Source organism: Erpetoichthys calabaricus, chromosome 12 (genome assembly GCF_900747795.2).
Source record: "Erpetoichthys calabaricus chromosome 12, fErpCal1.3, whole genome shotgun sequence".
Taxonomy (NCBI): domain Eukaryota; kingdom Metazoa; phylum Chordata; class Cladistia; order Polypteriformes; family Polypteridae; genus Erpetoichthys; species Erpetoichthys calabaricus.
This window is the reverse complement of record NC_041405.2, coordinates 8,663,076-8,688,292: the sequence shown is the minus strand read 5'-3', so window position 1 is coordinate 8,688,292 and position 25,217 is coordinate 8,663,076. Positions and strand designations below refer to the sequence as shown.

Genomic DNA, 25,217 nt, shown 5'->3' with positions numbered 1-25,217 from the left:
TGGTATCATGTCTTTGGATCGAAGAAACGCTATAAAGCTTCACAATGTGTGAGTTAGAAATCTCTACTCCGTTTAGGATTCTCTTGGTTTTTCTAAAAATTTGCTTTTGATTTTAGACTGAGTTTTGTTTTGCCCTTTAGTTCTGACAATCATGATTACACTAATTATAACCCTCGACTAGTTTCTGAATAAGCTCTGGCTTAATCTCATTAACACAATGTGTTTCTTAGCCAATATGGGCATATCACTGTAAGTCTTAAACAACAACCACAGATAAATCCTCACCAATGATTAATCCTCTGCTCTTGTATCTTCTTTTTTGCACTCCTTTAATCCTACGTAGTTTATCATTTGCTAACACATTTAGATTCTTCTGAAGTCTCGGAAGGCACCCATAACTGTGATTTACTGTCCTGCTTGTACAAATGATTTTCCTTTGTGTACATAAACAAGTGGGGGATGTCAACCTGTATCTAACCTAATGGCGTTCATGACTAACTTTTGGGACAAATTGCTCCAGATGAAATCAGAATACAGTAAATTGCAGAGGAATTCATAAAATAAGAACTAACACAATGAGGTTAGGCAGAAAAATTTATCTTGTCAAGGAAGGTAGAAATAGCAGGTATCAAAGCAGGAACGTTTCATGAATTACTGAATGAAAAATTGAGATACCTTTTGAATTTAATATTGAAATTTTTTTTTTTTAGTTGCATGTGAGACATTGCAAGTATTTCCACCGCATCTTGAGGTGACTGCCTTGTTACATTCAGATGCCCAGCTGCCCTGTGTCTTTATTCCAACCAGCCCTCAATATGGCTTAAAATTTATCATTCCAACCTGGAGACGTAGTAGATCGATACTGTCAGAGTTTAAACATGGAAAACTGGAAAACACCAGCAGGGCATCAATGGTTCAAAGTGAGTTAGAGAACTTTAACGCCTCCCTCTTACTCAAGCAAGTCACCATTGAAGATGGAGGAGAATATACATGTGAAGTGTCCGAGACTATGCTGGAGACTGCAACAGCCCGGGTTACACTCAAAGTTGTCGGTAGGTAAAGACTACTACTTGCATTTTATATCGTCTTTCCATCCGTCTATTTTTAGATATAATTAATCTGGTTTAGTGTCACAGGGCTGCACTGGCACAAGGTAAAGGAGCCATTGTTGGATGGGGACATCAGTTTACTTGTTGGAAACTGACTTGAATATTCATCCATCCATTTCCTAACTTGCATATCCAGTTCAGAACCGCAAGGAGATGGTGTGTACTATGGGTGCCTATTTATCATCAAGGATGTGGAGAGGGGGCAAAAAAAAGTCATGTAATACCACATTACCGTATATACCCACAGATAAGTTCTCCTGCGGATAAGTCGGGACTTGATTTTATCAATGTATAATTTATAATGTCGGTTGTATAAGTTGAATGTAGAAAATTCACGCTATCGGTCCAAGAGATTACGATATGCTAACACCCACCTGGGAGAGTAACCACGGAGCACACTGCCTTTTTTTTTTCCTATGTGTTTTGCCTTCATGACCACACAGTGATACCCAAACTATTCCGAAGCAACATTTGCAATGTTTTTTTTTTTTTTTTTTTTGTATCTCACACCCTCATACACCTTTATCGTAAGAGCATCCCTTATCTACGATGGAGCGTTGGATCAGAAGAACATCTGAAGCTGGTATTAAATTAAAAATTGTTGAAGTGGCAAAAGAAATTGGTAACTGCACTGCAGCAACAAAATTCAATGTGTCTTAGAAGCTCATGCGAGATTGGAGGAAACAAGGTGTTTATATAAAAAAAAAAAAAAAATTGGCGCATTTTTGAGCAGGCGTATAAGTCGGTGTCTGATTTTGTTTGTGTTTTTTTAGGTTTCAAGACCCGACTTATGTGAGTATATATGGTAATAATAATGGATTGGCTACAGCAGACCCCCGTGACCCTGTGTTCGGATATAGCGTGTTGGATGATGGATGGATGGATAATTAAAATAATTCTGTTCAGCTGCGCTCAGTCGCCTGCAATTGAGAGTTTTATTGCTTGAGTTCAGAGATTTGTATCTGATATGGAAAGATACAGCAGCATTATTTAAATAAAGCATTAAAAACACACACATTTAGGCAGCCTGGTCTTTGATATGTGATCGAGTAGAAGATTTTAACACTCGTTGAAAGGCATTTTAGACTACTCTGGAGTGTTGTGTTTTTCTCTGATGTATACAGAACATTTGTGCTATTTGGAAATAAATATAACAAAAATAGTGTCAATTCTTTTCTTGAAACTTGCATTTGTAGTGATTTAATATTTCATACAATAACAATCCTCCAATTGACGGAGGATAAGAGACACGGGGCAACATGAAAAATAAAGTTAACAATAAATGATCAATGCAGTACTGCAGTTTTAGGCCTTAACTGCATTGCTAAATTAAATGGGCTTACACTAAAACTTGTGTTAAAACTTGGAAAACATTATCATCCGTTCTTCACTATTGGAACTGCTGTTTTGGTAAAATTATGATTTTGTTGCCACTGTCACCGTATTAGGCTGGTGATTTTAAGACTGGATCTGCTTTTTGTAATGCTGTGGTCATCATGGAGCTCAGTTCCAGTTTTTTCAGTCTTATGTGTTACAGATTCAGTCTTTTCAGCAATGTGTGAATCACAAATTTTCAGATTGTGCTTATATTTATAAAGTGTCTCAAAATTACTCCTAAAATTCATGCTAGGATAAGAATTTGTCCTTCCTCTGAGTACGACATGAGAAGTAGTTACAAAGCATCCTACACCTACAAAATGTGATGTTTGAGAACTAATGACGTCTCGACTTCACAACATCCTAAGCTGCAAATTGGAACTCATGATGGTGTATTGTAGTTTTCTGATACTAACACTAGAGCTACACCACAAATATAATAATAATATTCAAAGTAGGAGCAGAAGAAGGAAAGTATAATAAGGTAAGCTATTACTTGAAGCTGTGCAAGCTGAGCTTGCTGGTATAGGCCCCAGCTTCCTGCTCAAGATAAAGCAGGTTTAGAAAATGGGAGGGTGGATAGATGGGTTATCTACAGCCGTACTTTTACATGAATGACGTTTCCTCCGTTATAGCCATGGGAAACACCTCATGAAGTAACCGTTACTATTAGCTACAGCTATCCTTGTGCTGTTTCTGAAGTCGCACTCACTCTTCCAATCATCTTCCAGTCATGTGCCTTGACTCTCTCTGTGGTCCTTGCTTATCATCCGTGAGGCTCTATTTATCCAATGCACTGCCAGTCTTCACCTGGCTTCTTGAACCTTCCTAGGCTTGTAAAATGTAATGGGAATGTTTCAGAGCTTCATGGAATGCAAAGCTCAGTATACCTATGTGACATTTTGCTGTTATTCACTCATCTAGCCCTGTTTAATATGCTACTACAATAACAGTTTGAGTCCAGTGTGCTGATACTGTGATTTATCTTGTGATTCACAATAAAATGTATCTTCACTTAGGACAATAATCTTTATTTGTGTGCTGATTTGCATGAATGCATCTTCCTTTACCATTATCTTGCATTCAGTGGTAGGGAAATGTGTAAATCTGCATATCACTTCACGGATTGTAGGGGCATTCAATGTTTGCAAAATTCAAGAGAGACGTGAAATGAGCCAAGAGATGACCTGCTAAATCGGGTCTTCAAACTCCAACCATTTCTTAATGAAACGCTGATTCGTGTTGTTAATTAAACCCGGTATTTAATTCCATGGCTTGTTGCTGCTCTCATTCTGCCACAGCAGTCATTTCCAAAACTTGATTTTCTGTTTTTGCTAAGAACACCATCAACATGTTTTGGTGACCCTGAGAGATCTCACGGAGGTCTTCATCATTCTTTTCAGATATTGTGTGATGGGCACAGATGAACTGATCACGTGGTGGCTTGTTTAGTGTCTCATTATTGTTTGGTTGCTCATTAAAGAAAAAGAAACAACTAAGCGGCCTGAGTCAAATTAATTAAAACTAAGGCAAAAAAAGTTTATTAGCAGCAAAAACTGGTCACTAATAAAGAAGGGTAGAATGATGACTGCAGCCCTCCAGAACTGAGTTTGACATCCCTGTCCTAGAGAGTTAGGACCCGAGCTCCCAGCACTCTCGTAACATCACAAATATTCAGAGCTAGCATCATAGTTTACCATTTGAACAAAATCACTACCTTCATATGCTTCACTAGAACTGGAATCATTAATGCTGTCACATGCTATTTGAAGAATGTAAGCTATTATAACACGACAAATTGCTTTTTTTTTTGTTTTTTTATGCATTTTATGGCCTGTGTTTAGCTTTCTTGCTGCCACAACATCCACCCTCTTTTTGGGAAAACATTGCGCGTGCATCTAGCAGCCGACAAGTTACCTCTTGGATAATGTTAAAGGGGTTAAAGAGGACTTCATTGGCCAGTCAAGAGGCATAACTATTTATGGGGGGCACTGAGATGCAACCCACTTTAGTCGGCACATACAGTACTGTGCAAAAGTTTTAGGCAGGTGTGAAAAAAATGCTGTAAACAAAGAATGCATTCAAAAATGTAAGTGTTAATCATTTTCATCAACAAAATGCAGTGAATGAACAAAATAATAATAATTAATTACACATATATAGCGCTTTTCTCAGTACTCAAAGCACTATCCACACAGGGAGGAACCAGGAAGCGAACCCACAATCTTCCACAGAGAAATCTAAATCAAATCAATATTTGGTGTGACCACCCTTTGCCTTCAAAACAACATCAATTCTTCTAGGTACACTTGCACACAGTTTTTGAAGGGACTCGGCTGGTAGGTTGTTCCAAACATCTTTGAGAACTAACCCCAGATCTTCTGTGGAAGTAGGCTTCCTTACATCCTTCTGTCTCTTCATGTAATCCCAGACACACTCAATGATGTTGAGATCAGGGCTCTGTGGGGGCCATACCATCACTTCCAAGACTTCTTGTTCTTCTTTATGCTGAAGATAGTTCTTAATGACTTTGGCTGTATGTTTGGGGTCGTTGTCCTGCTGCAGAATAAATTTGAGGCCAATCATATGCCTCCCTGATGGTATTGCATGATTGATAAGTATCTGCCTGTATTTCTCAGCATTGAGAACACCATTAATCCTGACCAAATCTCCAACTCCATTTGCAGAAATGCAGCCCCAAACATTCAAGGAACCTCCACCATGCTTCACTGTTGCCTGCAGACACTCATTATTGTACCGCAGACACTCATTATTGTACCGCTCTCCAGCCCTTCGACGAACAAACTGCCTTCTGCTACAGCCAAATATTTCAAATTTTGACTCATCAGTCCAGAGCACCTGCTGCCATTTTTCTGCACCCCAGTTCCTATGTTTTCGTGCATACTTGAGTCGCTTGGCCTTGTTTCCACATCGGAGGTATGGCTTTTTGGCTGCAACTCTTCCATGAAGACCACTTCTGGCCAGACTTCTCTGGACAGTAGATGGGTGTACCTGGGTCCTACTGGTTTCTGCCAGTTCTGAGCTGATGGCACTGCTGGACATCTTCCGATTTTGAAGGGTAATAAGCTTGATGTGTCTTTCATCTGCTGCACTAAGTTTCCTTGGCCGATCACTGCATCTGTGATCCTCAACGTTGCCCGTTTCTTTGTGCTTCTTCAAAAGAGCTTGAACAGCACATCTTGAAACCCCAGTCTGCTTTGAAATCTTTGTCTGGGAGAGACCTTGCTGATGCAGTAGAACTACCTTGTGTCTTGTTGCTGTGCTCAATCTTGCCATGACATGAAACTGTCTTCCACAACCTCACCTTGTTAGCAGAGTTTGGCTGTTCCTCACCCAGTTTTAAGCTGTTTCTGTTTCAGTTAATGACTGGGTTTCAACCTACGTGTGACATTGATGATCATTAGCACCTGTTTGGTAGAATTGGTTGATCAGACACCTGACTGGAATCCTACAAAATCCCTGACTTTGTGCAAGTGGACCTATAAGAATTGATGCTGGTTTGGAGACAAAAGGTAGGAACACCAAATATTGATTTGATTTAGATTTTTCTTTTGTTCACTCACTTTGCATTTTATAAATTGATAACAATAAACAATCATTTATATTTCTGAAAGCATTCTTTGTTTACAGCATTTTTTTCACACCTGCCTAAAACTTTTGCACAGTACTATATATCTGAACTGAGTTTTTTTTTTTTTTTGTCAGGTACTGAACATTCTAGCTATACTTTGTGAATCAGAATTAGATTAAGGAGATTTTAAAATGTCAAGTCTTTTGTTAAAGGACTGCAAGCAAGCTAGAAACAATGGGCATAAAAATGCCTTTATAGAAAACCTCTAATCAATCCTTAGGGGAAAACCTATAATTTACACAAGTATATCCTTGAAATAAGACTTATCCTGAGTTCTCACTAAACTTTTTTTGCTTTTCCAGCTCTTCCTAAAGTATTTGTGAAGCCCAGTCTGAAAATGCCAAATCGATCAAGCACCTTGGAGTGTCATGTCCAACACTTCTACCCCAGAGACATTACCATTGAATGGGTAAAAGACTCCATGCCACTGCTTCATCAAAGGCCTCTGCAGATAGAGCAAAATGGAGACCAAACCTTAAGTACAGTGAACCGTTACCTCTACTTCCATGAAACCAAAGACGTGGCTGCCAACATATCCTGCCGGGTGAAACATGAATCTCTGTATGGGTCAGTGAAGGAGATTCCACTACAATTTTGCCGTAAGTGACAGGTGAAACTTCAGGTCAAGTGATCTTCAGGAAATGTGTCCTTTCAGTTAAGGCTTATAGTATTGAATGTAAGAGTAAAGTTTATCTTTTAAACCATTGCTGCAATTAGCTTTTGTATTATGCTTAACTCCGAGTACAGGAAGATAGTGCTTAAACATTAGTATAACTGCAGTGCATGTACCGTAAATTATTAAACCATACACTATTTCCATAAATCAATTACATTATAGACATAGTTAAAAACAAACAGTCATAAAGATTAATATTAACAGACTAAAGCAATCTAAACTCCTTTACCATTATCACTGAGATAAGGCCAGTTGACACTTCCTAAATGTCATTACTGCCCCCCAGTGCTGTCACTGCCCATTCTAGTGCTTGTAGTAATGGATTCAAGACAAGAAGAAAAACCTTGCCCAGTTAAACATTAATGATGGGACTGAGCAAACGGCAAGGGTGGCTAGCAAGGCAGAAAAGCAGTTAGGCCTGCTATTCAGTATAAGGAAGACCTCCAAATTGAAATGTTAATCTATTTTTTTTTTTTTTTTTTGGTAACTGTAATGCAGGAACCAATGCTTGGTGGTTCATTAGTCTATCACAGGAAAACTTGCAAAACACACCTAAATTGACGCACTCAGAGCCAATATATACTGCATAAATGTGCCATCAGACTATGTGGAGCTACCAGGCTTGACATTTCATCTTCCCAGTTCAGTGCGTTCACGTGGATATTTGGTTGTACTTTTCAGAGGAACGTGAGGTCATTGTTAATTTGTTAATTGGTCCTTTTAAAAAAAACATTTAAAGATTAACTACATTTTTCAAAATACACATTAAATTTGTATCACTTTTCTTCAAATGCAATTTGAGTAATAAATGGGATTTTTGGCTGACCAGGCTATATTTTTCTTCTTTTTCTTCTTTCGGCTTCAAATGATAGGACCATTTCATTGAAATTATTAGCATGGTAAGGGTGGTGGAGAGAATCCACTCTTCTTCTTCTTCTTCTTTCGGCTGCTCCCATTAGGGGTTGCCATAGCAGATCATCTTCTTCCATATCTTTCTGTCCTCTGCTTCTTGCTCTGTTACACCCATCACCTGCATGTCCTCTCTCAGCACATCCATAAACCTTCTCTTAGGCCTTCCTTTTCTCCTCTTGCCCATCAGCTCTATCATTAACATCATTTTCCCAATATACCATTCATCTCTCCTCTGCACACATCCATACCAACACCATCTTGCCTCTCTGACTTTGTCTCCAAACCTTCCAACTTGAGCTGGTCCTCTAATGTCCTCCTTTCTAATCCTGTCCATCCTCGTCACACCCAGTGCAAATCTTAACATTTTTATCTCTGCCACCTCCAGCTCTGTCTCCTGCTTTCTAGTCAGTGCTACCATCTCTAACCCATATAACATAGCTGGTCTCACTACCGTCCTGTAGATCTTCCCTTTCACTCTTGCTGATATCCGTCTGTCACAAATCACTCCTGACACTCTTCTCCCCCCATTCCACCCTGCCTGCACTCTTTTTCACTTCTCTTCCACAATCCCCATTACTCTGTACTGTTGACCCCAAGTATTTAAACTCATCTACCTTTGCCAAATCTACTCCCTCATCCTCACCATTCCACTGACCTCCCTCTCATTTACACACATGTATTCTGTCTTGGTGGTCCTACTGACCTTCATTTCTCTCCTCTCCTCCTCATATCTCCACCTCTCCAGGGTCTCCTCAACCTGCTCCCTACTCTCGCTACAGATCACAATGTCATCAGCAAACATCACAGTCCATGGGGACTCCTATCTAATCTCATCGGTCAACCTGTCCATCACCATTGCAAATAAGAAAGGGCTGAGAGCCAATCCCTGATGTAATCAATTAAGATGAAAGGGATGGTGCAGTAGTGGTGCTGTCTTGCAGTAAGGAGACCAGGGTTCACATCCCGAGTCCTCCCTTCATGGAGATTGCATGTCTTCCCCGTCTCTGTGTGGGTTTCCTCCCACAATCCAAAGATATGCAGTGTAGGTGGAATGGCGAAGCTAAATTGGCCCTCTGCATATGTTCACCCTGCGATGGATTGGCACCTGTCCAGGCTTTGTTCCTGCCTTGTACACTGTGCTAGGTTCTCAGGATTCTCAGGCAGCTTAAACAAGAACATGACTTGACCTTTCATCTTAGTCCACATTACATCACAACTCGGAGAATTCAAGGAGCTTTGTTTTCTCTGACTAGTCTGACTTGTAGGTTGACATTGGTATGGAATTTCCCATTCAGAAACTTGTATTTACTGTACCTGTATATACAGTATGATAGTACATGAGTTAAAGTTTGGAATGTGGGAGAAAAACAGGTACCCAAGGGAGTGTTAGCGAATATTACAGCAGTAAGATTCGGGCACTAGGCTAAAGTGTTGTGGTGCTTTAATTTGTAGATACAAAATAGGTGATTGTGGTGTGTTTGTAATGTAAGATTCCGCTCTATCTTAGTTGGGTACTTGACGCCATAATTAGCTTTATTCTTCTAGAAAGGGGTTTACGTGGATTACAAAAAATGATTTTGACTTACTAATAAACAGTTTTCACAAATATAAGTGATAACAAGTAAATCAGTAATATGCTGTTTGATTAGTATAATTTGTTTTTGGTATAGTCTATAGCAGGGATTCCCAAACTATTTTGGGCAAGAGACCCCTTTTCCAAAATGAACTGATACCTCAGACCCCCATAGCCAAATTACTTTAAAAATTCTATCTCTAGTTTTTTTTCCTATTGATACAAAATACTTACCAATTTAAAAGCTTTGCGGTTGGTTAAGTGAGTAAACTTGACATAATTTTCTCATCAAAATTTAACAAAATAAATAGACATAAAATTCAGTAAATATCAAGTGTAATTAATAATTATTAATATAAATTACGTAAAAATACTTAAGTAGGTAATTATTTTTTGAAAAAAAACATTTAAATCGCAAAGTAAAGATAAAAAAATAAAAAATTCAGTGTGATGGATGAACCTGGTGACTTTCTACCAATCTAGCTAAATCTGGTTCAATATTGGTGAGTTGCAGCCTTAAATCTCTGCGTTCGTTGATTTTCAAACAGTTTCTTTGTTTTGTCAAAATGTTTGTAACCACACTGAAGCCTTTTTCCACTAGGTATGATGATGGAAAAGCGATAAGGTATTTTTAAGCAATGTTCCACAATGCAGGATACTGTGTTTCAATGTTGCGCTGTAACCAGAACTTCTGATAGCCTTGGTTGAACTTCTGCTTAAGCTCCTCGTCTGTGCTGATGGTGATCAACTCTTCTTGCATTATCACATTAGCTTCTTCCATGGCTGTGATATTGTACGGATTTATTATCCATTGAGGAATTTGTAAATTTAAGAGATCCTCAAACCTCTTAGTAAAATCCTTGTGTAATGCGTCCAAGTGAGTGACATATGATAAAATAACATCGTCTTGAAGCATTTCTGGTAATTTTGACAAATGCGGAAACTGTGAATATTCTTTTCTGCTTAAATTTTGTTTATAAAGGATAAGTTTACCCACAAAGGCCGATATTATTGATTTTGTTTTAATCAAGTTGAGATTGTCACCCTGCAGCTGCAAATTAACTTTGTTAAACATACCAAAGATATCAGTCAAGTAATAAATATCTGTTTTACAATTGTTCAGATTTTCTTTCAAATTCGGATCTTTTTCTTGTAAAAACTCCAACACAGATTCAAAAATAGTTGAAAATCTTGCTAAGCAAGAGCCTCGATAGCCAGCGAACTTCAGTGTGCAGAAGTAACCGAGTAAAGACTTCGTCGTTTTCCTCACATAGCTGAGCAAATAACCGAGAGTTCAAAGAATTGCTTCGAATCTTGTTGACAGCATTTATAACATATTGTAAAGACTGGTGCAATCTAGGACACAGATTTTTTGCTACTAAATGCTGTCTGTGAATCACGCAGTGAATGACCAGTACCTCAGGCAGTTGTCGCTTTAAGTGAGCTATAAAACCTCGATGACGACCAACCATAGATGGTGCACCATCAGTCGCAACAGAAACAATGTTCTTCCATGGAATAGCTTTGTCGGTAAAAAAACGTTCCACGTCCTGAAAAATCGATTCTCCTCTGGTATCAGTCTCTAAATATGTAGTAAAAAGCAGTTCTTGGCACATATTTTCATCTTTAATATATCGAACATATCCTAACAACAGAGATTCATTGCCGGGTAATGTAGACTCATCCAACTGGAGAGAGAATCTGTTGGTCTGTAAGAAATTGCATAAAATGTTTTCCATGTCGCGACCCATCTCATCTATTCGTCTCTGAACGGTGTTATTGCTCAAAGGAATTCTCTTTATAATATCATGTGCGGGCTTGTGCAATACATTGTTGAGGACCTCCGCAATGGCTGGTAAAATAAGCTGCTCTCCAATTGTGTGAGGTTTCCCCGACTTCGCTATTAGTAAAGATATATTATAGGACGCTCGTAAACCATCAACGTCTTGCATAGATGATGACGCAAACATCGATCTTATGGATGGCCTTTTCTCTAGTTTTTCTTTAAGTGCTTGAAAGAATGACAAGGGCTTACTTTTTTTGTCAGCATGTACTCTTGATAAGTCGTCCTCCATTTTTGAAGGCTTCATGGCATCGTTACTGAATACTTTTTCACATATGAGACACATCGGCAAGTGTTGATTTGATAGAGATGGAATAAATCCAAACTTCAAGTAGTCCAAACTGTATTGTCTGCATTTTTTTTCGTGTCTGCCATCATAAAACTCACAGTAAACTTGCAAATCAAAAAAAAAAAAATGTTTAAGAAACTACTTAAAAAAACAATAATAAAACGCGCATAGGTAACTAAGCACTTTGTAAATTCTTTTTCAATCACTTTATTTTAATTCACTTTATTTAACTATGTAATCACTTTGTAATCTCTTGAAATAAATTGGTAGATGAGTGTATTATCATTCAAGCTCCAACGAATTTCAAAACGCAAATGAACTTTCAACCTAAGTGCAAGCTTGTTCCATCCATCCATTTTCCAACCCGCTGAATCCGAACACGGGGTCACGGGGGTCTGCTGGAGCCAATCCCAGCCAACACAGGGCACAAGGCAGGGAACCAATCCCGGGCAGGGTGCCAACCCATCGCAGAGTGCAAGCTTGTTATATAGTAAAATATCAGGAGCATGTTTGGACTTGAACTTGATCGTGATTTCGTTCGTGTTAAATCGCATATATGCGTCAAATACAGAACAAGTCAAAACGTGCCCGAAAGACTTATACGCTCGAACTCATTATCTTGCACGAACTTGTCCACGCTTATTGACTTGCCGAGTTTTTCATCTTGTATGAACTTGTGCACGCTTATTGACTTGCCGAGTTTTTCATCTTGTACGAACTTGTGCACTCTTATTGACTTGCCGAGTTTTTCATCTTGCACAAACTTGTCCACGCTTATTGACTTGCCGAGTTTTTCATCTTGTACGAACTTGTACACGCTTATCGACTTGTTGAGTTTTTTAAAAGTACAACAATACTTCCTACTAAAATATTAGTCATTCTTATAACAAGTTGGTACACGTAACACAACTTATACAGTATCTTGAAAGTTTCAAGTAAGAACTTGTGTTAATTAATAGGGGTCGATTTTTAGACCTCGTCGACCCCCAAAATCAGTTTTCGTTTATGTCGACCCCTGGGAAATCTATTTCGACCCCAAGGGGTTGATATCCACCACTTTGGGAACCTCTGGTCTATAGCTACATCCACCCTACTAATTTTCATTTAAAAATAAAGATATTAGTCTCTCAGTTTTTGTCTTTGATCCACCTGAACCCCTTATCCCATGAAAATGGAGAATTTTGAAAACCTTTTCAGAGGCAAATAATTCTGAAAACGCTACCTCATGTTTGCAGATGTGGATGTATGAAAACAAAGATTTTTAAAAATGGAGACTCTGAATGTAAACTCTAACCATGACTGGTTCATGCTTATTATATAGCCCTTCCATGATTGGATCCTGCACATTACAGTGTCTGGTTTCACATCAAAGACTAAAATCGGTGAGAGAGGCCATGCTCTACTGTCTTTGAGGTGACAGTGAATTTATGGACGCAGAGACCATCCTGACTTTAATGAGATTATAAGGGCTCATTTATACTTCACGCTCAGAACGCGTATGTGCCCGCATCATGGCCGCCACACGCTCTGAGCGTTCATTTGATGCGTCCTCTGAGTAGGTCCTCAGAAATTAACATGACGCGTGCGCGAGTTGCAGTACCAGCAAAAAGTCTGGGGGTGCAGTGTGCTAAAAGTTGGAATGTGACGTCAGAGTCTGTTTACTATCTACATGTAACAGAAAGCCGCTTTGCGGATCCTACGAGATCGGTGTGCGCGCTTCGATATTTGATAAATGGTTTGATGTGGTGAAGCAAAATGCCGACATACAGATGTATTCATGGTGCTTTTATATTCAAGCGTCGCATATTCCCAATTGTAATGACACGATACGTTTTAAAATTCTCACATACAGTCTTCTGTGCCATCTTTTTCTAGGTCTTCCTCTGCTCCTGACAGCAGCGAATCGCCAGCAATACTGTGCACGTTAAATGTATGATATTCCAACTCTCTGCACATTTAGAATCCTTAGATTTATACCTGATATCACTTTCATGATGAAAAGCATTAAAGTATGTATATTACATTTTACAGATACAGTAAATCGGTAATTTCATTTAAATAATGAATACTGTTAATAATTACATACATGGGCTGACACAGTGGCGGAGCATTAGTGCTGCTGTCTTGCAGTGAGTCATGTCGCTGATATTCCTTGCCTGGAGTTTACGCGTTTTCCTGCTGGGTTTCCTCATTGTGCTCCAGTTTCCTTCCAAAGATAAACAGATTTGGGGATTTGGTGCCGCTAAAATGATGCTAGTGTATGCTTGTGCTTCTATTCACCTTGCGATGAGCAGAGGCATCATCCAGGGATTATTTCTCACTTGTGCTGAATGCTTGCTGGAATGGACACATCCCTGGATTTAATCAATAAACATCCTTTTCAGAGATATTGCAGTAAGGTGTCATCGGAATTTAATGGGTGTTCTAGGCAGTTCACAACACAGAGAAGCTGAACATGTTATCACCGTGATAATATCTCGCACTGCCACCTGGATTTACGTAAAGTACGCGCGCAAGTTTACACACTACAACGCTTGCGTAGCAGGAGTGTCCACTGCAGCATGCGTCGCGTCGCATGAAATATAACTCCGGCCTAAGTGAACTACTGAGACAACACGTCGTGGAACAACCAAAGGTGGGAAACGCATCAAGTGCAGTTCCAATTGCAGTCAAAAGTAGAGTTTCTTTCTGTGGCTCTTGTTGTGTATGCATCAAATTTGCATTTTGTACACTTTGAGTGTTATGTAAATGTGCAAAAGGCAAATAATTTACCAGATGCCAAAGTTTTATAATAAAGCCCACAGCCAGCATTGTTACCATGCCTTCAAGTATTTTTCTTCCAATGTTTACATGCAAAGTTTAGGCAAACAATTACTTTATTTGCATTTTTGGTTGTCGTAGCATTAATGGAGATTCTTTTGTACACAATGTGAAAATACTAGTGTGGATGAAGATAGTTTTTATTGAAAAACTCCATTTTCAAATGAAATTTCTGTCCATGTGGATACTCCGGTTTTCCTCCCACATCCTAAAAATGTGCAGGGTTAAGTAAATCTAATATGACAGTGTCGATGAGCATGGGCGAATATGTGAGCATGCACTACAGTGATTTAACACCTCATCCAGGGTTGGTTCCTACAAAGTTTTTCAATGACTGCTGACGATCCTTATTTGATTAAGCACAAGGGTGGATTGATAGATGGGATATGCCAAAATAAATATGAAAGTGCTACTTTCTTATTTATAATAATTTATTTCCAGGTGTTTTGTACAGAAGGCAGCACAGTGACACAGTAAGGTAATGCTACCAACTCATGGATCCACAGCCCTGGGTTCCAAACCATCAATTGCACCATTGTCTGCATAGAGTTTGCACTCTCACTGTGTCTGTTTGGGTTTTCCTCCCAGATCCTAAAAGATCAGGTTGACTGATAATTCCAAATTGGCCATATAGAAGTGTGGGTCTGTGTGAGTGGGACTGGGATGAACCGTTACCCAGTCCAATAGTTCACCCATAACACCGCTAGGAATTGACTTGTTTGTTTTAATTCAAGTATTCAGGTCCTCTTTGATGATATGGTAGTGCAGGGGTTATTGCTGCTGATCCCACAGGTCCCCTGGCCTGGCTTTGAATCCTGCACCTTAAATTTTGTCCTTTTGAAATCTTCAGGTGTCTGTATGGGTTTTCCCGCATCCCCAAAGACATGCAGGGTTGGATGATTGATTTCAAATGACCACAATATGTCTGCAAGTGTGTGCATGGGCCCTGTGATGAAATGGTGCATTATCCATGGCTGTTTCCCACAATGTACCCTTTGCTTTCGGTTTTAGTGTCCAGTCATGGGTTTTATACTTTCAAGATGTTCTACATTTTTCATTTTAAGGAAGTTTGTTTTACACTTGGCAATGTGGCCTACCCTGTTTATACCACATTAATGCCACTTTTCTGGAAAACTATTTATTAAAAACTTACCACCTACTTATCCCAGAATCCCAGCCGGCATGTGTTTCTTTTGATTATTACACAATAGTGAATTGGTAGTGTGTTTCAGAAATTAACATTCAAGCTAAAAGCCACTCATTTGATTTATGTTATATGTAAGAGTTTAAGTGACTTTGTGCTAACTATACTGAAGCAATGTGCTGCGTGGGAATTCTTACATCATAGTGGTAGAGAAATTTGGGCTTAGATCTCTCCATGTATGTGCCCGGGTTGCATTTGACCACACTGTTGTATTGTACTGTTTGTGTGCAGTGTTGTCTTTAGAAGACACTTTTAAAATAAGAAATTAATACCGGATTCAGAATGCAGAATACCTAATTTTATATATTTGTATCATTACAGCCCCTAGATGTATTTGCAGGTAAGTAATAAAGAATGAGTCCAGATAATTCTTATATAAACTAAATAATGAAAGTTATTGCAAAATTTAACAGACTGTATCTAGACTGCAAGCCAATAACCCAGAACTAACTTTTTTTAATGATTCCTCACTTATGCTGACATTTTAAAGTGAAAATGTTTGGGTGAGATCCATCCTCACCATGGCTTCATGTCTTTAAAATTTGTTTCTTTTCCTACAGTGCCAAATATTACACCCAAAATGATAATGAATGGTGACAAATGGCAAGCCATCTGTCAAGTTGATGACTGCCATTTCAGCAATGTCACTGTGAGACTGAAGAAGAAAGAGACAATGATAAATGAATCAACGTGCAATGAAGTCCCAGTATGTGCAACCAAAGTGACCTTCATGAAGAGCATTAAAGAGGAGCTTTTCTGTGAGGTGGAGTTTGAAGGGATTGATAAACCGATCACTAAATGCATTCTACTTATCAATCGAGGTAAAATGATACTGCGTATATGTGGCGGGGCAGTGCACTGATACCTCACAGCTTCAAGAGATGGGGGGGATGGGGGGGGGGGGGCACAAAACTCAGTCCAGCCATTTTCTGTACAGAGTTTATATTCTGCCTCCCTTTCAACATGAGATTTTCTCCAAAGGCTTAGATTTCACCCACATCAAAAAGATTTTCATGTTAGATCTCTAAATCAATCCAGTGGGAGTAAGTGTGGGTATGTGAGTCTGTGCCACCTGTACTGGACTGTCACCCCATTGAAGCTGTTTTGTACCCAGTAAGACAGGCATAGGCATTGCCACCTCATAATCCTAGATGAGGTGTCTATAAATGGATGGAGTATACGAGTCACTGTGTATTTACAAAATGAGTATAAAAGGATGTTATATTCTGCGTTTAATATCCTTCTAGTTATTATAGACTTATGCGGGTCACACCAGATGATACTGACGTGTTTTTAAGTAATCTTCTCTAATTCTCCTTCTGCCCCATTGTTGTTAAATAATGGAATAATGTAACATCTGTTATCCAGATGTGGAGTAAGTCATGATAATTAATTGAGTCGTGTGTCTTTTCATGAGGCCCTGTTTAATTTTATATTACGTATTACGTTCCTAGAGCGCCCGTGAATTGTGAAAAACCACGAATTTTGGACGTGGTCAAAAACACGCCTATAAATGTCTATTTTTATAGTTTAAACCCTAAATATGCTCCCAAAACACTTTAATTTCATTTTAAAACTCGGCTTAATACAGTACCCTAAAAAAAATGTAAAGGCAAACCCGTATGCTGTACAGTACGGTACTGCTATGTCTCCCGCAGTGGTAGAATGTCAAATACTGATATTACCCCTATATGTAGTGGAATTCATGCAAGCACGTTTTCTTTGGTATAAGTAGGGTAAATACTGTAATAATTTAAATTAATTTAATAAAAATAGAATGTACAGGTACTCGCCAATAATGAATGATATTGATTGAAGATGATGAATTAGCTGTGCAGTACGATGAAGGTATGTAATGAAGATAATGACTGCACAGCAAAGCAGAGGATTTACAGCACCTTGGGTGGCACCTCTTCTTCAAGCGCTTCAGGAGGAGTCGTATCTCTGACGGGTCATTCTTCTGGTGGGGTTTCCTCCTGGCTTTTCTTGATAGATTTGAGGAACATTGTGATGGGATGTTTTGCTGTCATTTTTTTTCCTCATGGTGGCGAGGAGGGTTTTAAATGTCTGAATGGCTGCATCGATTGCTTTGTGTTCTCTCTACAGTACTAAAAAAATGTATACAGTATTATATTTTATATGGAAAGTTAGCTGAATTTACATAATTTTATGTTACAAAAATTGTAAATGATTTTGTTCTTAATAATTTAGCGTTAAAACGCATGAAAAATTATATATTGCCATGAAAAAGCCATAAAAAAATTGCGGAGGATATTTGCAGTTTCCGTGAACAATTATTAGTTAGGTTTCTAAGGAAAATCTGCGAACGACTAAGGCGTGAAACTCTGAACCGTGACTTCGCGGGGGTCGACTGTAATTCCAAATATTCCAAATGTGTTAATGGACCAGGTTACAAATGCTAAAAAATAAATTGCCAAGGATTACTGTGCACAGCAGATTCTTTAATTCAAGAAGCCCTGACTTTATTGTCAGGATTTTGCATCTGACATGTGGTATCTGCCTATAAATTTAGCAGTTGATGCCCACGATTTATGCACACTCTGCGGACAATTCACCATTCAAAACACGGTGCCCATTAGATCTCACCACCTCATCTTTGACAAGGGAAAGCGACAAGTTTTTATTTCCCAATGTATCTTATGTTGTGTGTTATGGCATTCAATTAAATGAATGAACAAATGATTAAACAAATGCATAAATAAGCAATGTATTTCATGAAACAATTAATTATTCATGCTCAACTCTTTGTGTTTTATTTATTTATTCTAACATTTCACACACATTTATTTGCATAATTATTTCTTTAATGGAGGAACATTTCTGATATAATAAAATAAAGTGTCAGCAAACCATATTTAAAAAATTTTAATAATGAAGTAATAAGTAAAATAAACTAGAACTGATGTACACATATAATACAGATGTACTGTAGAAAAGTTCTAAAATATAATCTTCCGAAGATTATACACAATTTTATTATTGATCAAACCACAATATACAATGACTTCCAAATTAGGTTATCTTGTACTCTTCACAGTTATTGAGGTTTACACACCCTCTTCCCATCCTGTTTTCATTTTTAATTCTCATCACCAGCTTTGGTCCTCATAATGAGTAAATTCAGTCTAGTTTCCAGTAAAGGAGAGCACTGAACCTAATCAGTCTAAACTAAAAATGGTGAACATCAGGAAATACTCGTCTGAAAGGACTTGTAGCTGGGAGGAATCTGCGAAGTAAGGGTGGTTATCGAGGTCAAACATCCTAGTCGGAGGCAGCTTTAATATAATGGAGGTCTGCTATCATTTACTACATAAACATCCTCTTGTTCTTTTTCTCTCAGTATTATTGACATGCTGCTTAATTTGGAAATTCATTCCTAAAATTGGGGTACATGTGACTTTAAATGGAACTTGTTTTCTTTTTGCAGGCTGCAACCTGGCCTGTTTGTAATTTGCATGTCTGCTGCTGCCTGCTGCTGCTCATCATCATTGGCCTTGTCCATTATTTCAAAGAACGTAAGTACCATTCTCCGCAGTTTAATTTTTGAGACTTTTCTATTTCAAACTTAACAAAAGGTATGTCTTCAATGTAAGAGTACAATATTCTTCAACAACAAAAATGCTTTGTGCACTTTCAAGTCTTGTAAATGTGCGTACGTGAATGTACCTCGATTATAATCAACCCATACTTATGAAATCACAATGTTGCAGATATTTATTGGCTAGTAAAGCAGCCTCCTTCTTGACATGTCAAGAGCCTGCCATCTACATTCAAGAGCATTTGGCTCTCCTTCGCAACTGAGCATGCAAGATCATGAGTGGCATTAGAGTGCCTCACCTCAAAGTGCCAGCATTTGACCAGGTAGCCACAATCACCTAACACATATAATGATATCATTGCTGATACAATGGATTGTATAGAACACTAGGGGGGCAAGCCCCCCTGAGGCCTTCAGCGCCCAAACCCCAGTTGCAGCCAGAATATTAGTAAAATCTGTAAATTTAAAAATGTTAGTTATTGTCTGTTTTTACCTGCATTTTTATTACGATTTAATATTGTTTTTGTGTCAGTATGCTGCTGCTGGAGTATGTGAATTTCCCCTTGGGATTAATAAAGTGTCTGTCTCTGTCTGTCTGTCTGTCTGTGAAAAATTATTATTTAACGGAGTCAAAATCATGAAATGAGAATAAAATATTTACTCTTACCGATTGGAGTATTCCTGTTAAACTGAGTCTACTATGCTCTGAGTATTTATAAGAGACTAAATAAATGATCCATTCATTTTAACTGACATTCTTAAAAATATATATATTTTTTAAAGTGACTCACATTTAGTTTTCACGTGATTTTTCCTGTTATTTAAAGTGGTATGCAATGGGTCATCGTAACTCGACCTTCAGCTAACTAAATCACCTAAATACAAACATTTGTATTAATAGATAGATAATTTTTTTAATAGTTTGTTCCTGTGAAAAAGTTTACTCGATCAAAAATAATGTAATTTATTAAATTATTAAGATAAATTATTGAAATAATAATGATTTATTGAAATTAAAAACTGTGACTTCATATCAAAAACCGTGACTTTCTTGATATTTTAGTTTATAATTTAAAAACAGAATAAGAATCTGAAAATCTAACAACATCACATTAAAGTTCGATAAAGTCTGAAAAGAATGATACCAAACATATATGTGCATGTTTTAAAATAAGCCCAATTTAAAGCGTGACAAAAAACATGACATAAAAACATCACATAAAATCGTTGCACTTTTAGGCTTAGTATTTTATATATAGAGAGTAGATAAGAAACACTGAGAGTTCAGACAGTTACCTTACTAACAAGCAGGCCATCACGTGCACAACTGTCATGTCTGGCAATCCCACTTTGTCTCAAAATAAATGTGTTACAGGCTGACCCAGGCCACCGAACCACAACATCAGTTTGTCCGTCTCATTTTGGCATCACAAATGACTTGTCATAATGGAATGTAACAGATTATGGTGAACAAAAACAGTTTCATTCTAACTAGATACCCTGATTGTAATAAGAGTGCTATAAAGAGTCCTGATTATGTTAGGAGAACCAGACACTGCTGCAAATTGCCTTTTTATGTTATGTTTTACGTATGTACACCCACACAATATGAAAACTTGATGTAGTACTAATAATAATAATAATAATACATTTTATTTACGTAGCATCTCCTCAGTCAGCTAATTGTTTTCCGAACAGCAGACATAACAAATATGCAGCTTCTACCATCTTAAAGGGGAATTAAAATAGTGTCTGCACAACTTATCCAGCACTTTCATGGCATAATATATTTGTCACGTCAATGCACATTATAATAATAACTTGGTGATATGAATTATTTGTGTGAGTTGTCATTTGGCTGGTTTGGCCGCATTTTTCTGCTTGATTGAGGGTGTTGTCATTTCCCAGTTTCTCCAAAATGTTACGTGGGCATGGGTATGTATGTATGTGTGTGTGTGCATATATACACACACTAGGGGGACTTGGCCCCCTGCTTGCTTCGCCACTTCACATCTCTGCTGCTCGCGTTGTGAAGGGGATGGCTGAATGCACGCTTTGGAGATGCGGACGGATCACCTGCTTGTTTACTGCTCCACCTGCCGTGCTGCGTGTTTTGCTTCTTGTGCTGCACTTCGATCATTTCAAAGCCTGTACAGCAGCTGTCTTTGCTTCACTTGTTTAAACCCCCCCCCCCACCATCTGGGGTGTGCTAAGTGCCTGCTACTTCGCGTCTTTGCCACTCACATTGTGGGGGGGGCTGAACACACTCTAAGGAGATACGGATGGATCAGCTGCTGTCTTACTGCTCCTCCTGTCGTGCTGCATGTTCTGCTTGTTGTGCTGTGCGTCGATCATGTAAAAGCCTGTATAGCAGCTGTCCTTTTGTCTCACTGCTTTTTCCTGCGGGACGTTAAAATGTCTCTCTCGTGATGTCCAGGCTGATTTATTACATTCCTTATTTTCTGAAGTTGCACATAGATTATTATTGTTCTCTTGTGCATGCTTTTTTGCCTTCTTTTCTCTCCAACGCTTTCGTGTCTCTTTTCAACGTGCTGCTCTTTCTTCTTCGCTTAGTCGTTCACGTGCCATCTAGAATGTATAACATTTAAGAGCTGGGAACACATGAAGTGTCTGCCAAAAGCATTACAACAACTGCAAGGTTAGATGTCCGTGAACTTGTTTTAAATTGTTTGTAAGTAGGGCATGATGTGCAAAAGTCACCGTCTCACAGGTCTTGCTTCCTAAGGTTGTAATGTCCAGTCTCGCGTGACGTTGTCTCTCCGAGATGATCATGTCTTGACCCAAGATTTTTTTATATAATAGATATATATATATATATATACTGTATGCACAAGTTCTTTTAAAAATCCCAGCATTTGCATTTATACACATTTTGAGCCTTTTTGCGCATCTTCAAGCTTTATAAATGAGTCCCCTGATCTCCTCTGACTCACTCCAGCATACCTTGCATATATAAAATAAGAGTTGGTTTTTACAGGACGGGAAGTACAAATGAAACTGGGAAGACAAAATAAGAATTGTAGAGCATGGATTGAATTTGTGAAAAGGAAGAATTTTTACTTTTATAGGTAAGGCCTTAGTAGTGAAATCGGCGATACTGTCTTCGTGTATGTATTTAGGGATGGTTTCACTTATCTCGTTATTTGGATGTGAAGGTTAAAGCCAATGGTGTTTTGTTTTTTGTGGGAATGCAGGTATGAGAGGATTTGGAGATTTGATATGGAACGACATGTGGAAAATGGAGGTAGAGATATCCTGGACATTCAACTGAAGATAAACTGTGTTTTTTAATGCATCTTTGTGCAAAGCTTTGCATTTGGCCTTTGTACACAAATTTTAAAAAAATGGCTCTGTGGTTCACATCAGTAATGAGGACTTTGACAGTATGGTCAAATTTGACAACAAAGCCAGAGGAGAGACCAGAAGGCTATGAATGTTCAGTGATTTGTGTTGGAAACACAAAGTCCTGTATAAGACTATGAGGAGTACATTGGGGGTGGGTGTACAGTTTGACAAGGTTTGAAATGGAGGGGCATGGAGGGTGGTTCAGCCAAAAGGACTGGTAAAACTTTAAAAGGCTTGAACTGAATGATGGTGTGGGGAAGGTTATGTGTGACGGAGAGGATGTATAGACCAGGTTTGACACAGACAAGGAAATGCCTAAGACCAGACTGTGCCCAGGTGGAGACAATTAGGTACATGTTTTGGGAGTGCAGTTGGACATGAAGTGTGGGCGAATGTGGAAATATAATTAATTTGTTTGTTTTGTCGTATGGTTTAATTTTTGAAACTCGATGGTCTAGCTGGAAATGGCTAAAGTTCAAGGGAAACCTTTTTGATACGGTTTATTATTAGCCTGGCAAAGAAGTGCATATTGGATGCCAAGTGTGTCCTGATGAAAAGGTTTGTGGCCAGACATATGAAGTGGGTAAAAAATAATTTTGGAAAATGAGATAGAAAGGAAAATTAAGAAAGATATTGAGAATTAGAGTTTTGCAGCAGTTAAGGAGAGATGGAAGGACTTGTGGATATTGGGGATTGTGAAATATTGCTTTAATGGGAATTGAGTTTAAATCCAAAATATACTGTACATGTATAGTTGCGTTGTTAGGTGCAATGTTTTGGAGGGATGATGAACTTTGGTTAGGAAATGAAAATGGGAGAATGACTGACTGTTCCTTAAGAAAACTGTTTTTGTTGTATGGTGTAATTGAATTGTTGTGCATTGTATTTTCTAATATATAAGTAAAACATACTTTTATTAAAAAAAGTTGAAATCAAAAGCAGACAACATCAACTCACACATGTCTGTCTTTTTCCTTTGCCCACACAGGTCTAATGAACTGTTCCAGGCGTGACGATGTGCCAGGAGTTAATAACGGCAACATCCGAAATGAGGAAAATGAAAATTTACCAACCACAATTTGAAGCATAAATTCCAATGTTTTTTGGACAAAAGGTAAAAAATAAGGGGAGTAGCCTGTCCACACACATCACTTGGCTCATTATTTTTGTGTTGCATTGCCACAATGAAAGTCCAAACACAGAATCAAAATTCAATGGGGTATTGATGAAAATTGTATTCAAAAAATTGTTTTTACTGAAGTTTTACAGTAAAAGTGTAAGTTTAAAAAGTATTTGCCAAACAGAATTAAATCATATTATGCAATGAATAGCCCTAACGCAACATGAAACATAATTTACTTTCAAATTATCACATTTTACTATTTTTTAATATGGTTAATTACTTGATTGTAAAACAGTTAGTTCTATTATGCATATGTAACAATTCCCATGAAAATAACAATCTGTTTAAATTGTACATCCACATCCTCATAGGTGAGCGGCAGAACCGCAAAGTGGCTAGCAGGTAGCGTAGGCCTGGGGGTTGGCGAGCGAAGCGAGCAGGGGGCAAAGCCCCCTAATGTTTTCTAAAGTTTGTAGCGGCTAAAGGAAGGTAAGCTGTTGATGGCAAGAGGAAGAAAGTAGAGACATTCAAAGGGTGAAATGTTTTCGCCAGGTTGAAATTTCTGAGCCTATATTGAGTGAATCAAGTCACATTGGGGTACATCCATCCATCCATCCATTATTCAACCCTCTATATCCTAACTACAGGGTCATGGGGTCTGCTGGAGCCAATCCCAGCCAACACAGGGAGCAAGGCAGGAAACAAACCCCGGGCAGGGCACACACACACACCACACACTCCCACACATCAAGCACACACAAGGGACAATTTAGAATCACCAATCCACCTAACCTGCATGTCTTTGGACCATGGGAGGAAACCGGAGCACCCGGAGGAAACCCACGCAGACATGGAGAGAACATGCAAACTCCACGCAGGGAGGACCCGGGAAGCGAACCCGGGTCTCCTTACTGTGAGGCACATTGGGGTACATATGCTGCCATTTTCTTCAAGCTTTCTGAATGCTTACAAAAGCTGATAAAAGACAGAAGGGAAAGAAAAAGATGTCAGGAAATCAATTACATTTGGTATGAAGTCAAAGTAGCAGTCAGAAGTGGGGAGGATACTGTTTTAATAATTTAATAATGTCTTCTTTAGGCCTTGATCAACTTAAAGTGTTCTCTTCATATCTATTACATTGGCAGTTTGTTCCTGTTGTCACAAACTGATGGCAATCTTTTTTTTTTTTTTTTTTTGCTAAGGAAGATGTGTGTCCAAATGTGCAGAAGAAGAACGTTTACAGAAATTCCATCAGATCACCAATGCCTTCCTTTGCACAAAAGTTTGATAAGAGTATTTAAGTAGCTGGACATTTTCTATGCTTGTTTCAAAACTGTTCAATGTTTCTATGAAATACTATACATTATCCTTAATGCAATATGCATTAGTGTTATAGATGCTTTTATAGTAGAGTTTATTGAATTACTGTATTTTGATATTTAAATGAAACAAAATAAGCTTCAAAAGCATAAATGTATTTTAGATAGGTGAGACAAAGTGTAAGAAAATCTGTTTACTTTTCAGAGAATGTATAAATGTGTGAGAGTGATGACAGCTTGGGTTGTATGTGTGAATGAAAAGTGTAGCTGAATGACTGGTTTCACCATCTGAAAAGCAAAAGTGTTTTTGATCTCGATTATGCACAGTAATAGTTTCATTTATGAAAATGTTACGATTTTTATTTTTCTTATTTAGTGTTAGGTGGTAGATTTGA

General features: G+C 38.3%; 1 protein-coding gene across 1 annotated transcript; it reads left to right on the top strand.

Annotated features, from left to right (window-relative positions):
- The first annotated feature begins 224 nt into the window (after window positions 1-224).
- Window positions 225-23,463, top strand: LOC114661812 (uncharacterized). The gene is made up of 4 exons (XM_051934897.1): window positions 225-1,052; window positions 6,441-6,737; window positions 16,016-16,276; window positions 23,369-23,463. The coding sequence occupies exons 1-4, from the start codon at window positions 911-913 to the stop codon at window positions 23,461-23,463; spliced, it is 795 nt and encodes a 264-aa protein (XP_051790857.1). The 5' UTR covers window positions 225-910.
- Window positions 23,464-25,217: the final 1,754 nt, after the last annotated feature.

Bases quoted from the DNA above. Each gene is read 5' to 3' on its own strand.
- LOC114661812 (XM_051934897.1), top strand. From the start codon at position 911: ATGGTTCAAAGTGAGTTAGAGAACTTTAACGCCTCCCTCTTACTCAAG. The intron at 1,053-6,440 runs GTAGGTAAAGAC...TTGCTTTTCCAG, and splicing joins GGTTACACTCAAAGTTGTCG to CTCTTCCTAAAGTATTTGTG. The intron at 16,277-23,368 runs GTAAAATGATAC...TTGCCCACACAG, and splicing joins CATTCTACTTATCAATCGAG to GTCTAATGAACTGTTCCAGG.